The 17,957-nt window shown below is 53.0% G+C and overlaps 1 protein-coding gene across 1 annotated transcript in view; it reads left to right on the top strand.

Moving 5' to 3' along the window:
* LOC144944039 (cysteine-rich protein 2-like) overlaps positions 1 to 17,592 on the top strand; it is a 37,370-nt gene extending 19,778 nt beyond the window's left edge. The window contains exons 6-8 of the mRNA XM_078872060.1: positions 5,180 to 5,274; positions 14,460 to 14,517; positions 15,389 to 17,592. Of these exons, the coding sequence (XP_078728186.1) occupies positions 5,180 to 5,274; positions 14,460 to 14,517; positions 15,389 to 15,456 (221 nt within the window). The 3' untranslated portion in view covers positions 15,457 to 17,592. The remainder of the gene's footprint in view (positions 1 to 5,179; positions 5,275 to 14,459; positions 14,518 to 15,388) is intronic.
* The last annotated feature ends 365 nt before the right edge of the window (positions 17,593 to 17,957 follow it).

Genomic DNA, 17,957 nt, shown 5'->3' on the forward strand with positions numbered 1-17,957 from the left:
AGATAGAAAACAACAAAATAAAAAAATGTAAGAATATTTAACAAACAAACAACAACAACAAACAACAACAACAGCGACTTTCACGTCCGCGCGCATCGCCCGCTCCCCTCACGGAGTTGGCACTCCGCTTGTGGTCAAACTCCACGGTGGCTTGAGGGTTGACCAGAGGTTGCAACCAGGTACCCGATACCCTTACCCTACCCGATACCCGGCTACCCGTACCCAGTCGGGTACGGTTACCGGTACCCGTTTGCGACCCTGGTGCGGCCGGGTACGGGTACGGGTAGGCCGTGAGTCACTGGTGAGTCACTGTTGGCCACTCATTTCCCAACGTCTTGTCTCTTCTCACAATTCAAGTTCCTAGAATCAACCCACCCGCGCCTGCAACATGGCTTCATCCCAGAGGTCGCAATCAGGTACCCGATACCCGTACCCTACCCGTACCCGGCCGGGTACGGGTAGGGTACGGGTACGGCCGGGTATGGTTACGGGTACCCGTTTGCGACCCTGGTGCGGCCGGCTACGGGTACGGGTAAGGAATCAAAACCCGTTTGCGACCTCTGGGGTTGACCCACTTCCCGGTGATCGAACTGAACTTCAGCTCGCCACGGTGTGGAGTGGGGGGGGGATGTCCCCCTTCAGTAGCTACCTTCAGTAGCTACCTTCCCACCTTCCGAAGCGCCGTGAGAATCATTCAAAGTCTACGGGGGCACTGCGCACTTCACTGGAGCACTTCGTATCTGCACGCCCCAGTCCCGACTCCCATTGCAGCATCTCACTTTGTTTCCACACTTTTCCTGCGGCGCAGCTGTTGTTGTTGTTTTTTTGTTGTTGCTGCTCCCGATTTTTTTCGGCTTCATTGTTGTTGTTGTCCATTGCTTTGCTTTCATCAATATGGGCGCCACGGTGGTGAGATGTCTCCGTAGTCAACCACATGTATTAACATTTCCAGCCATTTCGGTCAAATCCACTGCTGGATGAAGGCATCTTCCTCCACGCCGTGTCAATCACGGAACGCTATGAACTCTGCTTACCGGGTGCGACTCCTGGCCCCGCCGTGGCGAGATGTTAACTACCTCGCCTGGTATACAGGAGGTCGTGGGTCCGATCCCGACCCTGACGCCTGATGTATATTCTGGAGTTTGCGTGTCCCGCTCTCTCTCCCCGTGATCGCGTGGATTTTTCTCCGGGTCCTCGGGGTTTCCCCCCCCCCCCCCCCTCCACATTGAGAATGAACATCACGCCGCGTTCAGAGTATTTTGGCTGTTGGTGCTGCTGTAAATTTCCGCGTGATAAGCCACTTTGCTGAGCTGTCATTTGTGATCGCCAGGTCACTTCTGAAAACAGCAATGTAGCTCAGTGGCGCCTTATCTGGTAAAAGAAAAATGAGTTTCTATTTATTTATTTGGTGACCCAGGTCTTGAAATCTCAGCTGGGTCAATGAAAATCACCGAGCGCCCCACCCTGGTGATTGTTGCCGAATCAGCGCCACCAACTCCACCCACTCCATGTGTTGCGCGTATCCACTGCTGGGTGAGGGCCTCCTCCCCACGTCGAGCGGCCCGTGGGGGTTATTTGACCGCGCGTTGGTCATTGCGGTAGGGCGCTGAAGGCGGTGAACATAGAAGTACAATACAACGACCCTGTGCATTTTTATTAGCTACTGCTCTGCGGCCCACCACAGCAGCAGCAGCAGCAGCAGCTGATGCCACCCAATTAATTGGACACCTGTGAAACCACTGGACATGTGTAAAGAAAAAGGAGGGCTTCATAGCTCATCTGATTCCTCCAGTATATAAATATATAAATCTTCTGATTTTGATTGGTCGCCCAACGAAGCACAATCCAAGCCAGAGCCTTCTTCTCTCGCGAGGCCTAATGAGATTGGACGCATTGCGGGAGATTGGACCGTCGTCGTCAGGAGATAAATAAATAAAGCGCTCGACCACAAGCGTCAGCGCAGTTCAATAACTCATCTCGCAATTCACTCCCCAATGCCCCAGCACCCCCAGCATCTCCCGCGGTGGCCCCCCTCCCTTACCGCGTGGCGTCTGTGCGGTTCAGAGACCATTCAATTGGGCAGAGAGGTCCCATTACACGGCGGAGCGCGCGGGCGCATTGGATGTGACTGCGCAATGCGGAGAGAGACGTCGATTGCGCTTAGGGCGTGACGCAGCAACAAACAATAGCAGCAAGAGCAACAACAGCAGCAGCAGCAGCAACAACAACAACGCAGCAACAACAACAGTAACACAGCGGCAAACAAAGCAGCAGCAACAGCAACAACACAGCAGCAGCTACAGCAAGGACAACAACAGCAGCAGAAACAGAAAAACAACAACAACAACAACAGCAACACAACAACAACAGCAGCAACAGCAGCAACAACAGCAACAAAAGCAACAACAATACAAAAAACAGCAATGCAACAACAGCAACAATATCACAGCAGCACACACAAAACCAAAACAATAAGAGCAGCAACAACAGCAACAAAGTAAAAACAGCAGCAACAACAACTACAGACTGCTCCCACCAGCGGTGGTGCGGTGTGGTTGGCATTGGCCCAGGGGCAGTTGCATCGCCTGCACTCTCTAAACATTATTCTACCCGAGCCGACGGGAAAATTATTATTCATTGTTGCGCAATATTCACGATTTTTACGTGATCACGTAGAGACCCATATACTCGTATTTAAACCCATAGACTCATATAGAGACCCATAGACTCGTAGTGAAACCCATAGACTCACATAGAGACCCATAGATTCGTAGTAAAACTCATAGACTCGCATAGAGACCCATAGATTCGTAGTGAAACTCATAGACTCGCATAGAGACCCATAGATTCGTAGTGAAACTCATAGACTCGCATAGAGACCCATAGATTCGTAGTGAAACTCATAGACTCGCTAAGAGACCCATAGATTCGTAGTGAAACTCACAGACTCGCATAGAGACCCATAGATTCGTAGTGAAACTCACGGACTCGCATAGAGACCCATAGACTCGAAATGAAACCCATAGACTCGCAAAGAGACCCATAGACTCGTAGTGAAACTCACGGACTCGCATAGAGACCCATAGATTCGTAGTGAAACTCATAGACTCGCATAGAGACCCATAGACTCGTAGTGAAACTCATAGACTCGCATAGAGACCCATAGACTCGAAATGAAACCCATAGACTCGCAAAGAGACCCATAGACTCGTAGTGAAACTCACGGACTCGCATAGAGACCCATAGATTCGTAGTGAAACTCATAGACTCGCATAGAGACCCATAGACTCGTAGTGAAACTCATAGACTTGCAAAGAGACCCATAGGCTCACACATGGACCCACTGACTTGTATTGGAACCCATGAAACTCACATAGGCGCACATGAGCTGTGCTCAAACTGAGTTCCTCAAGTTTAGCGAGTTGATGGGCTGGGCCCAGTCACCGGTGACTTCATGATGAAGATTCGGAGACCCGCGCAGAGGGCCACGCGCTCACTTGGATCGTCCGCGGTAAAGCTGAGCACACATCATCACCGCAACGACCTCAACGAGCCATTCTCTGAGTGTCACCCTATGGACACTACGCCCCTTCAGTTGGCGGTCCGCGATCCTGGCGTCTTTGCGCTTATGGCCGTGGGAAAAATACAAAAATGTGCCGCCTCTGTGTGGAATCTGTCACGGCACGCAACCGGCGAACAAACAGAGAACGAGCGGAGAACATTCACAAGTTTGGAGGCGTCGTGTTGACGGGTTAAGACATGCAAAGAGGGGCTTTGGCGCGTCACGGCCACAGGCGGGCAAGGGGAGCCGCGAAGACCCACGGTCGAGAATGGTGACGGAATGGCAGCCGAAGGGTGGGAACGGCTCCCGAGAGGAAGGACGGCCACGGCGGAGATGGGAGCAGGAGATGGGAGCAGGAGATGGGAGCAGGAGATGGGAGCAGGAGATGGGAGCAGGAGATGGGAGCAGGAGATGGGAGCAGGAGATGGGAGCAGGAGATGGGAGCAGGAGATGGGAGCAGGAGATGGGAGCAGGAGATGGGAGCAGGAGATGGGAGCAGCGGTCTTGTTGTTTCTCTGCCCTGGGTTGCCCCTGGGTCGCCTCTGGGTTGCCCCTGGGTTTGCCCCTGGGCCTCGTTGTTGTTGATGCTGCGCTGTGACTCCCAAATATCCTACACATGGGCCCCCTCGGCTACTCCACATGGGAGCCCCTTGGTGACTCCGCACGGGCACCCTTCTCCCCTTCATCCTCCTCCCACCCTCCTATTCCCCGACCGCTTTCACCCACCTCCTCCCCATGACTGGAATTCCCCAGGAACGCAGATTGTGAATTTGTTCGTGAACTCCCCGTTCCTGGTCTCCCATTGTGGCGACGCGTCACCACTCGTAGCGGTTAGCGCTATGCTGCACTACGGACCCGGCGATCCGAGTTCGATTCCCGCTCATGGCCAACACTAGGGCCCCCTCCCCTAGGTCGACTCAGCCTCAAATGAGTACTTGGTGTGTAAACATCGGGCATGGTGCTGGCCACCCACCCGAACGTGTGCCATGCTGGCCTTCATAGGTGCTCGCGAACAGCACTTGCCCCACTAGTCTGGTAAAGCTATATGGTGGATCTTTGTCTTTGTCACCGCGTGTGTCATCAACTGTTGGCAAATGGACTGACGTGGTTCTCCTCTACCCCGTGCCCCCACCCCCTCACCATCACAACCACCAACATTACCTTGACCACCACCAACCACCACTATCGCCACCACTGACTGACATCGACATCACCACGAACTACCACCAATCATGCTCATCACTACCACCACCACCCACATCACCACCTCCAATCATCATCATCATCACCACCACCACCACCTGATATCGTCATCACCATTCTCCACCACCACTACAACCACCACAAATTTCACCGAAACACCACTTACATCATCGTAATTTTCTTTTCACCATAACCACTTTTAACACCACCAACTCTACTCCGAACACCACCCCCATCATCATCATCATCCATTCACCACAACCACAATCACCTTTTAATACCACCAACAACCACAACTATCGCCACTTGCACCACCATCCACTCCCAACTCCTAACGCCACCTCCATCATCATCATCCATCCACCACCATGCCCCCCCCCTCCCCCTCCTCTGCCCCCCCCCCTCCCTCCACAGCGGAGAAGGTCACGTCTCTGGGTCACGACTGGCACCGCCCGTGCCTGCGCTGCGAGCGATGCAGCAAAACCCTCGCTTCGGGAGGTCACGCCGAGGTCAGTGCCCTGGCCAGACATTATCGGTCAAAGGTCAAAAAGGTCATCACGGGCCCCGTGTCTGTTGGTGACACGGATCGGCTACCTCCCTTCCCCCTGCTAGATTGCGTCGGATCGCCGGACCCCCATCATGTAAAATAAAACCACTGCCACCTCGTCTCTCATCGATTTACGAGGTGGCCGGGTGGTGGCTCCACTGAGATCTTGGGTTCGGATCCGGGAGATAACCGGCCAACTACAGTGACCTCAGCCTGGTCACTGCTAAGTCCCATGCAATCGCACAGATCTCCTCAACTCAGGGAGACCCATAGACTCGCACAGAGACCCATAGACTCACGCAAAGACCCATATAATCACATATATACTCATAGACGCACACAGAGACCCATTTTGACTTACACAGAAACCCATAGACTTATATGAAGACCCATAGACCGACACAGTCCCATAGACTCACACGGAGACCCATATAATCACATAAAGACTCATAGAATCGCATAGAGGCTCATAGACTCACACATAAAGACTCATAGACTCCCACATAGACGCATATCATCACATAAAGACTCATAGAATCGCATAGAGGCTCATAGACTCACACAGAGACCCATAGACTCACACAGAGACCCATAGACTCACACATAGACGCATAGACTCAAAGAAACTGAGTGACGATTAAGCAGTGAGTCGGTTGTCTCTGGTCAGTCATCAATGTCTGCACACACACCCCGCATATTGAATGTTTTTCACTTCATTTACTTAAACCCTGATTCCAAGAATTACACAAACATCAATGTGTATCTATGTTGAACTTGTTTCGCTCCGTACGGAGCCAACCGTGCGAATCGGAGGTGCGGCGTCGAGGTGAAGATTTCTCCGTGAAGGAAGTGTTTGCACAAAGCATGTCACTCGAGGAGATCTCTGCAGTAGTTCCATGACATCTCCTTCCACGGGCCGTTCTCAAACACAGGGTCGACGGCACCGCTGAGCGAGAGTTCCGACTGGATTCGCTTGGAATTGGATTGGGTGAAAATACCCCGAGGTCACATCGACAAAGAGGCATGCGGCGCGATTCAACATGTTTCTGGCTATCGCCGCCAATCGGTTCAAGAATCGATGCATTGCGACGCGCCTCGAGTGGTTGTGGGGGTCACGCGAACCCGTTGCATGCGACGTTCGCAGAGCAAATCGACATCAACGTGCCATCGTTGCACACCGAGGCTTCTCAGCGTTACCAAAAAGCGGATGAACCGTCTCTGTTCATGACAGGGAACACACACCTTGCCTATGAACATCTGGCAGTTCACCAGCATTGTTGGTTCAAACGAGCCAGACTCTACCGATGAGACACTGAATGTCGAAACCGTGCCGGAGCGTTGCTTGCGCTGAATCGACGCGGCTGAAATAATGTGCTCTCAGAAGAACGATTTAGCTATTTTTATTCAGCGTAGAGCACTTTTTCAGAAGCGACCTGGCCACTAACGATAGCTCAAATAAGTGGCTTTTCGCATGGAAAGTTTTAGCGGCAGCCAGATACTCGAAACGCGCGTTGATTCTGAATGTGGAGGGACACATGGGATAGAACATGCAAATTCCAAATATACAGCAGCAGGCTTCAGGGTCGGGATCGAACCCACGACCTCCTGTACACCAGGCGAGGTAGTCAACATCTCCTAGCCACCGTGATGATGATGAGAGAGAGAAAAACGCAAATTCCAAATATGCAGGCTTCAGGGTCGGGATCGAACCCACGACCTCCTGTATACCAGGCGAGGTAGTCAACATCTCCTAGCCACCGTGATGATGATGAGAGAGAGAAAAACGCAAATTCCAAATATGCAGGCGTCAGGGTCGGGATCGAACCCACGGCCTCCTATATACCAGGCGAGGTAGTCAACATCTCCTAGCCACCGTGGCACGAAGGCAGGCAGTTGGGCCGACGATGGGTTGTGTAAGATTGATTTTTTATATTCATTCGGAGAGACGGTTATATGAAGGGGATCCATTGTCTCGCTCGTCTCGCCTGCTATTTATATTCTCACCATGACGACGCTCCTCACGCCGGCTGCGAGTTGCTCGTCGTCAGCGAAGGCGCTTGCATTCCCACCGGCCACAAACGCCGCGGCGCGAGCCTCCAGGCGGACGCAGCGGTCGTTGAGCGACGGCCGTGATCGCGAGCTCAGCGACGGCTGCAGAGTGCCACGGTGTCTCGTCTTCCGTGGGAGGCTCAGCGGACGACGACGACGACGAGGATGACGAGGAGCTGCATCCTGCGCCGGGGGTAGACTGCACGTGACGTTGGAAATCGCCGCGGGCGTTGACCCTTCCGCGATCGTACGAGTTGGAATTGAGCTTCGTCAACAGCAGCGGCAGAAGCTCGCGTTGGGAATGTGCCCGTAACGTCGGATGTGTCTCAGCGTGCAGAGATATTGAGGAGGAGGGGGAGCGGAGGGGAGGGGCGGGGCTGAGCATGGAAAGGAGGGTGATGAAGTGACTCGTTCACTCACTTTTCACCCTATGTGTCCTGACTTCTGGGCCACCCTGTGTGAGGTTGAATAACTGCAGCCAGACGGACACTCATTCATGATTCAATGCGGACCTCTCTTGGTCAAAGGATACCGCCTCTGTGGGCAACGGAGAACAGTCGGCACGCCACTTACAAACAAACAAACTCAAGTTTATCTTCTCGGTTCTTTCTCGTAGAATGAAAATAATAAAAGTATTCATTCAGACTCTGTCTCCTCGACAGACCTGTTCTTCACCCGAGGACGGCTGCTTGCGTTGTGGCCGAAACGTCGTGAGAATGATTTTATTATGTTTTATTTTTATAATTGTATTATTTCCATTCTACGTGACTTTACCGAAAGAACTAAGGAGATGAATCCCTGCAGTCACGAAAGCTTTAAATCGAAATTTAAACTCAAGTTTAGATTGTAACTCGTCCGCCTGCAGGAGCTATTATCTATCCACTGCTGCATGAGCGCCTCCCAGGAGCCGGAGCCGCCTCTCGCAATGTTCCGCAATGCGGTTGTCGATCTGTCCGGATCGTGCACACGCCGAGATCGCTGCGTGGTTGTCGGTCACGGGGGTTGCCTGACCATACTTCACCAGGCTGGTCAACGCGGCACGGTTCGGATATCATCAGCTGCCACTGATGCGAGCCGTGGTCAGCCCACCGGGATCGTCAGCGATCACGTGTGCAGTGTTATCAATTTTATTTTGCAATGGATATCCTATGGCGAGACGTGTTCCTGTCATGTGAATGCGGCTCAGCTAAGCACGCTGTTTGGATGGGTGACCACCACCACCACGCACAAACAGGTTGCCATAGGTGAATGCAGGGCAACGTTGCTTGCAGCAAAAATCCATTGTTGTACCGTACTTCTATGCCCTCACGTTTATGGCCCCCATCCCTCGCTCACCAACACGTGGCGAAATAGGGTCAATATTGCAGCATGCATGTGTTTGTGCCTGTGTACGGGATGTGGGGAGCGGTAATGTAGCGGTTAGCGCTACAAACCTGGCGACCCGGGTTCGATTCCCGCTTCACGGCCAACATCAGTGACGATTATCTGAACCGGTTCTGGGCCTCCCCTAGGTCGACTCAGCCTCAAATGAGTACCTGGTGCGATGTGTAAACATCGCCACTGGGGAGACAAAGGCGGCCAGGCGTGGGGTTAGCCACCCACCCCCTCGTGTACCGTGCCGGCCTTCATAGGTGCTCGCTATCGGCACTTGCCTCTACAGTGTTACGGCTATACGGGGGATCTTTGCCTTTGTACGAAATGTGGAGTGTTCACCATGAGCCGTGACGCGACTGCATTCGTCACGGCATTCATTGATTGCATTCGTGAGTGGCACGTTGCTCAACCCACGGAGATCGCTGCGCAAGGATGGGGCGTCACCTAGCGGTCGCGCGCGCTCTCAGGGACTCGGAGAAGATTGGACTCAACGAAGATAATTAGTGTTTTTATTGGACCAGGTAAGGCCCACTGGGCCTCTTTCAAAAGCGACCTGGCCACAAGTGATAGCTCAACGAAGTGGCTTATCGCGTGGCAATGTATTGCAGCCAAATACTCCAAACGCATGTTTTTAAATCAAGTTCAAGTTCATTTATTAGGTATAGCCCTGTGAGCCATTCGGCTCTTGAATCGGGTGCAACCGCAACAAACAAAAAACAAAAACATGAACAAAAAACATCTTAAAGTGAATATGTGACTGAGTGCAAACAGAAAATCCAAGAAAAGACAGCAAAATATTGCAGAAAAAAACACCGTACACCAACGCTGTGTGCAAAAATTCCAGTGGGATGCAAGTCAAACAACAACAACAACAAACACAAGACAACTTAGATTAATGCCATCAGTCTAACTCTGTACTACAACAAACAAACACGGCTAAACCAATACACTTTTCGAAATCACCAAAATGTGGAGCGGGGAGGGGGGGGAAATCGGAGGACCCGGAGAAAAATCCACACGACCACGGGGAGAGAGACACGCAAATCCGAAATATACAGCAGGCGTCAGGGTCGGGATCGGGATCGGGATCGAACCCACGACCTCCTGTGTACGAGGCGAGGCAGTTAGCATCTCGCCCCTCGATTGCCAATGAGTTTGATTGTCAAGCGAGGATCGGTGGATCGCACGCACACGTTGGGGAAATTCCTCTACCGTGCAAGTCGAGGGAGGTGCCTTACCCTGGCTCGCCAGGAGAAGGCGGTACAGCAAAACAAGGTGGACTCCACCCGTGTCTCGTGTGTTGCCCTTCGCCCGCACCTCCGATTATCACGGTTGTTTGCGTACGGTGCGAAAGAAGTTCAACATACATACGTTCCGTCTGTACCTGATAGAGTGTTTCCCCCTCGCGCACACGTGGGTTTTCTCCTCCGGGTGTTCCGATTTCCTCCCGACGATAAACGCTCGTCAATTGGCTGATCACACCTTAATATGTAGAGGCTCGCAGAGCTTGGAGAATCGTTGGTAGCGACGGCTCCTCGCCACCGCGTGGCTGCTGCCTCCCCGCTCGTCTGTGGCTACCTCCTCGCGCCTCTGAGTCGCGTCCCCTCCTGCTAAAGAGCGTGGAGCCATCCTCGTTTGTGTGGCGTTGACGTTCATGATATTATTATTTATTAGATTTTTTTTTTCTCTCTCAAAGTCAAAGCAATTTCATGTTCGAATGAGCATCGACCCCGTGCTCATTTCCTGTTTACATCCCTGAGCCAGATGTGTAAATTCCACATTGCTATGGCGGAGGCGAGTCTGCTGTTCATAAGGCATACACCGTTGAATTTCCCACAATAAATTTATACTAATTCTATCTACCCTGAACGGATGATGGGCTGAGTCAACAACCCCCAACCAGGATTTGAACTCGCAAGCTTCCTCTTGCGAGCTGCTTCCTCTACATTTGAGCCACCCGGCCTCATTACACTATCATCATCATCATCAATGAGTAATAATTTACCGCCCCTTTGACAATCCACTGCTGGATGAAGGCTGTCCACGCTTTGTCGGCAGTGGGGGTTGTTTCACCATACTTCACCAGCCTGGTCGGTGCGGCTTTGAGAAATACAACGATGCACCCACCTCGCGTGATTAGACAAACTATCTCCTTTATATTGTCTCGTTTGTATTGTCTGCCTCGTTTGTATTGTCTCGTTTGTATTGTCTCGTTTGTATTGTCTCGTTTGTATTGTCTCGTTTGTATTGTCTCGTTTGTATTGTCTCGTTTGTATTGTCTCGTTTGTATTGTCTATCTCGTTTGTATTGTCTCGTTTGTATTGTCTGCCTCGTTTGTTCCGTGTCACGTGTTCCATCTCGCACTACCTCATTCGTCTCCATCAGCGAAGAGGTAACATTTGCGTACAGTCCACCACACATTCTGACGCATACGGCTTGACGCGTGCGTCCTGAGCAGAAGCATCTATCCCGCACAAATTCATCCTTGGCCTTGATGAACGTCTCAAGTTTCACGCCCCCCCCCCCCACCAAGCCATCCACCCGGTGGCGCTATTACCAACGAGGACTCAGAAGCGATATTTAGCCTGCAAAGCGATTCTATGAGCGCGGGACAAATCTGACCCGTCGGATACAATGTCTGCCCAACGCAGTGGCTGAGCGTGCCAAAGGCGAGTAGTCGCAGTGCTCGCCATGCAAGGCCCCCTCGTACCCGATCAGTGCGGCCAAGACGCGCGGTGACGGACAATCGCCGTCTGCGCCGCTACGGTATTCCTCAATGTGGCCGCGTGGCCCTTGGGGTGAAATGAAGTCGTGGCGATCGCGCGGCAGATCCACACGGCCGTCGGGCATAGGCAGGGAACCCCGTTGCGGGTGGGCACCAGCTGGTCGGTGGGTGCAGGTGTAGGGTGCGGCAGCGTTGCGTGAGAACGTGCCGCTTTGTCTAGGCCAACAACAACAACAATAATAATGACTAAAACATCCCGTGGAACAAATCCTGCGGCAGGCGCGTGCGTGCGTGCGTTCATTATTTAGAACCGCGTCACAATCGACCAAGTGGGCAATTGACGCGCAGTGACATTTCTGCAGGGTTCGAACACGCAATGGGGTTTCGCGATTAGTAACCGGTGCCAGTTAGCAACTTACTCCATTAAAAGCCTCGCTGAGTCTCAAGACTGTTGTTGTTGCTGCTGCTGCTGCTGCTGCGTTGGGCGTTTGGGGATGTTTGGCTTCGTGAGAGAGGACACCACGGAGCCCAAGACCCAACGCAGAGAGAATTGATGTTCGGTCGAACTTCTGCCACCCATGTAATTGGAAGCGGGAGAAATTGCTCGGCTCATTCAATTATTAAAGGAGCTCGTTTTTCTTGACCACAGTGTGCTAGGAGATGTTAGCTACCTCGCCTGGTATACAGGAGGTCGTGGGTTTGATCCCGACCCCGACGCCTGCTGTATATTTGGAGTTTGCGTCTCTCTCTCTCTGTCAGTGGTCACGTGGATTTTTCTCCGGGTCCTTCAGTTTTTTTCCCTTCCACATTTAGCATGCGTTTCGAGTATTTGGCTGTTGTACATTTTTCAAGTGCTAAGTCACTTCGTCCAGCTTTCATTTGTGACCAGGTCGCCTCTGAAAAACAGCTCAATGGGCCTTACTTGGTAATTATAAAAAAAAAAAACTAGCTTTTAGTCAGTTTAATTTACATCCTGAGAGTGAATGTATTGTAATGTCTAAATTGCTGGCCTTCTCGTCAGCGAAGCAGGCTAGAGCCTCGGAACGGTGGCAACAAGACACGGCTGCTCGAGGCAGCGTGGTCAGTGTAGAGGGCAGCGTAGTAAAATCTATAATTGTCCATTATTGATTTCCACCACCACCTTCAACCGACCCACACTGACCGGCGTGGTGAACTATGAGAGCTCTGACCCCACCCACGTGGTGTTGGAAGAAGAGGCCCTCGACCAGCAGCGGATTTCAATAATAATTTATATGTCTGACTGTGTCGGGTGGCGAAGGGTCTTCACGACACAACTTCGACTCGATCATACACATGGTCTGACCCCCCCCCCCCAACTCTCCCTCCTCCAATAAATACATAATTAATCATATGTCCTTCAATGACAACGATCAGAAATAGGGATGTCATAGGGCTGCGTGGAGTGGGCAGCAGATGACAGCGGAGCGGAGGAGTAAGGGGGGGGGGGGATTGGGGTGCGGGGGGGCGCTGTGGTGGGGGGGCTCAGAGAAGATATGGGGGAGGAGGAGGGGGGGTCACATTTCACACGACTCGGATATCACTGACCACTAAGCGTGGCGACCCAGCAAAAGCCACCACCACCACCATCATCATCGCCACCGTCGTCATCGTCCGAGCGCGGTCACGGGAGAAGTGTTTGCCCGGCGTTCCTGACAATCGCCCCGACCGTTGACACAGACACGCGAGACGCGCCCGGCACCAGGACAGGTGCGCTCCAGACGACACAATAACGCCGAGGCAAATAACGCGAGCGATTAGCCCCCTGGGCCCTGGCTATGTGTGGAAGCCCCCCCCTGGGAAATTAGCGCGCATTGTAGTTTCGTCCTCCCCCTCCACCCGGTAGCGGTCGTGTCGGGCACGTCCTTTGGAGATCGTTCCTCCGCATTCACGAGTCACGCGGCGAACATCTGCTCGCTAAATCGTCCCCCTAATCGCCGACCAAGTCAATGGGAGTGTCACGCGCGGCAACAAAGGGCAGCGCGAGCTGTTGTTGTTGTAAACACAACCATCGTCCTTGCCCTCCACTCCGGCCAGGTGTGGTCGGTGACATCACCTGTCCTGGGGTGTTCTAATTACCCCCCCACCATAACCCCCCCCCCGTAACCCCGCCCCCCGTAACCCCGCCCCGCCACAGGTGTGGAGGTCACCTCGCGCAATTACAGCCAAGGTGGTGGTGGTGCTGGTGGTGGTGGTGTTGGTGGTGGTGTTGGTGGTGGTGCTGGTGGTGGTGGTGTTGGTGTTGGTGGTGGTGTTGGTGGTGGTGGTGGTGGTGCTGGTGGTGGTGGTGTTGGTGGTGGTGTTGGTGGTGGTGTTGGTGGTGGTGGTGGTGTTGGTGGTGGTGGTGGTGTTGGTGGTGGTGGTGGTGTTGGTGGTGGTGGTGTTGGTGGTGGTGGTGGTGGTGGTGTTGGTGGTGGTGGTGGTGGTGCTGGTGGTGGTGGTGTTGGTGTTGGTGGTGGTGGTGTTGGTGGTGTTGGTGTTGGTGGTGGTGGTGTTGGTGGTGTTGGTGGTGGTGTTGGTGGTGGTGGTGGTGTTGGTGGTGGTGGTGGTGCTGGTGGTGGTGGTGCTGGTGGTAGTGGTGGTGTTGGTGGTGTTGGCGGTGGTGGTGTTGGTGGTGGTGCTGGTGGTGGTGGTGTTGGTGGTGGTGGTGCTGGTGGTGGTGGTGTTGGTGGTGGTGGTGGTGCTGGCGTTCCGTGTTCCCGCGGTGCGGCTGTGTCGGGCAGGGCCCACACTCACCAACAGCGTCCCGTCCCACGCTACAACCGGCGCACGACGCGTATAATACAGAGCTCAGGGGGCCTTACGCGGTTAAATAAAATGAAACTGATTATTTTTATGTTACATTTACCACCCACGATGACATCAACGGTATGAGACGTTGAACCCCGATAAAGAGAGGCTCACAGAGTTGATTTTCTGACGCGTAACATCTCCACTTCTCCCCTCTCACCCTGCCTCCCCCCCACCCCCGTTCCCCGCAGCACGACGGGAAGCCTTACTGCCACGTGCCGTGCTACGGCCTCCTCTTCGGCCCCAAAGGTTCGTCGCCTCGCACGGCATCGTCCGTCCACTCGCGCGTTCAAAAGTGCCAACGTTACGCGCCCGCAGCGAGGCACTCGTTTGAGGCCGAGTCGAAATAGAGGAGGCCCAGAACCGGTTCAGACATTGTTGCATCGCCGTGCTGTTGGCTGTGAGCGAGTGTCGAACTCGGATCGCTAACCACTACGCTACCGCTCCCCACAAGCAGTTGTACTCCACGGGGCGCCGCGGTGGCTGGGAGATGTTAACTACCTCGCCTGGTATACAGGAGGTCGTGGGTTCGTTCCCGACCCTGATGCCTGCTGCTGCTGCATATTTGGAGTTTGCGTGTCTCTCTCTGTCATCATCATCACGGTGGCTGAGAGATGTTAACTACCTCGCCAGGTATACAGGAGGTCGTGGGTTCGTTCCCGACCCTGATGCCTGCTGCTGCTGTATATTTGGAGTTTGCGGTGTCTGTCTCCCAGTGGTCGCGTGGATTTGTCTCCGGGTCCTCCGGTGTTTCCATCCACGTGTAGAATCGACAAGAGTTCAGAGTATTTGGCTGCTAAACATCGCCACGTGATGATGATCCACTTCGTTGAGCTATCATTTGTGGCCATGTCGCTTCTGAAAAAGAGCTACATAGCTCATTGGGGCCTCACCTGGTGAAATAAAATAAAATGTTTACATGATGCGTCGTCGCACACGTCAAAGACACGCACATACACCTGTGGTGGCTGTGCGTGTCTGCCTGTGAGTGGGAGCGGTTATTGTAATAGGTGCTCGCTGACAGCACTTGCCCCCCCGCTCAGTCTGTTGAAGGCTACACGGGGGATCTTTGTCTGTGTGCGTGTACAACCCCCCCCCCCCCCCACCCCACCCCACACAGGAGTGAACACGGGAGTCGTGGGCTGCTACATCTACGAGAACGAGAACGGCACTGCCGCGGAGAACTGAGAGCCAAGCCAACTCCAGACCACCCCCCCCACCACCCCCGATCCCTTACCCCCCCCACCATCCCCCCCACCATCCCCCCCACCATCCCCCCCACCATCTCCCCCACCCCCCCCCACCGACCAACCCCCCCCGCCCCCGGCGCCGTCTCCCCCCCCCCCCCGCTCGCCCCCGCCACTTCCATCACAATCACCTGCAGTGGAACATTCACCTTGGAGGGACCCCCCCACGCCCCAAACCCCTCCAGCCCAGATGTGCGTTCTCGAGGTTGCGCCACGTGTTGTACGGCACGATGTCCTGCGACGTTTCGTACCACCACCACCACCGCCTGCTGGGAGAGAGCTTGCCACCTTGGGGAATTGGCGTCTGCGTGTCGCACGGTAGGAACTGATCATCTGTTACCGAGACCTGGTGCTGGCATTTGCGTCGCAATTTTTGTTCCGGTAGTGTGGTGGTGGTGGTGATGATGACAGACCTCACGCTGACTTGAGACATATGTCCGGGTTTGGTCTAAGGTGGACAGGGTGGCAACAGCCAACGCTGGGAGCTTCTTCAGTTGAGTACACGTAGAAGCTCTCTGCGCGAAACGTCGGACATCGTGCCCAGACCACACGCGGCCCGGGCATCGGAGAGCTGTACCGGAGCATGCGCTTATCTCCTGCTGCGTGGATGGACAGCCAGCAACCGCCCACGCAGTTCGAATGCAGGCACCAGGCTCGCACCACGGCCTACATAGAAACACCACTCACCCGCTCCAATCATTCGGAGGCAGCGGTTCAGTTCTTCACCAGGTTGTGTGAGCGCGTGCTGTGAGTCTGTGCAGAGGGAGCGGTAGGGTAGCGGTGAGCCGCGCTGCGCTATGAACCCCGCGAACCCGAGTTCGATTCCCGCTCACGGCCAACACCGGTGAGGATTAACTGAATCAGGTCCTGGATCTCACCTAGGTCGACTCAGCCTCAAATGAGTACCGGGTGCGATGTCTGATAAGCATCGCCACTGGGGAGACAAAGGCGGCCGGGCGTGGTGCTGGCCACCCACCCCATCGCGTCCCGTGCCCTGCAGTGCCGGCCAGTCTTCACAGGCTCTCACGAGCAGCACTTGCCCCAACAGTCTATTGAGGCTATATTGGGGATCTTTATCTTTATCTATGTGTGTCTACGGTTATGCATGTACGTCTGTGAATCTCCACGTGAGTCTACATCTCTGAGCGTGGACCACGTGGACACACCACTCACTCGCCTCGATCATTCACCGGGAAACGTTTCAGATAGTCACAAAGAGGCCCCTCCTGAAGATGAGTCTGTTCAAGTCGCTGTTTTATTAGTGTTCTATCCAATGGCGTCACTCTAGATCCCAGTCTAGCGACTGGTGGCCGCTACATTCACGTTTGCAAAATAATGGATTATTGATTCGGTTAAATTCAGAACAAAATCGATTCAGTTAATCGACCACTAAACTTAGACCGACAGGCAGACTCAACTGCAGGAGTCCACCCTTAATAATAGATACAACAAGTCCGATGGGTAGACGAATAGAAACACTGACTCTCGCCATAGGAACGTGGAATTCCCACCACTGTATCGGGCCAGCGAATAGTCGATGATCATACTATAACGACAAACATTTCAGCAACAAAACAACAATAACAACCCGCTTCGTGTTTTTTTTTTGTGAGAAAATGTTCAGTCGTCACAGCCCACGTATTTCATCAAATCCGCTGCCGGGAGACTTTTTTCCTTCATAGAGGTGGGAAAAGTTCGAGCGGAAATTAGTTTTTTTATTCCGTCAGCCTCTGCTGACCGTTTCTCTCTCCAAGATCTGCGGCTCCACCCCATAGACATCATCGCCATCATGGGAACTCCCTTGCCAGTATGAAAATATAAGAATAGGTTTTACCCTTTCTGGCTATCATGATCTAGCTGCTCAAGCCGAGCTATCAATGTCCTGAGAGTGGCATTGTCGTTGTGCTGTTCGCCTTGTGGCGTCCTCGGGTCTGACACTGTTTGAAACTCGGCTCTAAAGAAATCTGTCTCTGGTGTGGACCAATCAGTTCCAAAGACAATTCATCATATACTATCAGAGCATTATATTATTGGTTCTTTCGGTAAAGTCACGTAGAAGGGAAATAATAAAATAATATTCATATTATATTATTGTTTTATATTTATATCATTTTATTATTTCCCTTCTACGTGACTTTACCGAAAGAACCAAGAATATGAATCCCTGCAGTCACGAAAGCTTTAAATCAAAATTTATCAGAGAATTGTTTTTGTTTGCATGTTCACCACAAGTATGTGTGTTTAATGCGGACATGATTCCTTGCAAAAGGTTCCAGTTTGGTGTTTTAACATCTTAACACAACTGTTGTATTGCTAGAAAGGGGAAAACATTCTTACATCGTCGCCACGTTGTTAAAGCGACCACACCTCCCTTGCATCCGTGTGCCACATCTTCCCGGATCTCGGAAGATTGCTACGCAAGGCTGTGACTATTTGTTTGCT

The sequence above is a fragment of the Lampetra fluviatilis genome, chromosome 33, assembly GCF_964198595.1.
Source record: "Lampetra fluviatilis chromosome 33, kcLamFluv1.1, whole genome shotgun sequence".
Classification (NCBI taxonomy): Eukaryota; Metazoa; Chordata; class Hyperoartia; order Petromyzontiformes; family Petromyzontidae; genus Lampetra; species Lampetra fluviatilis.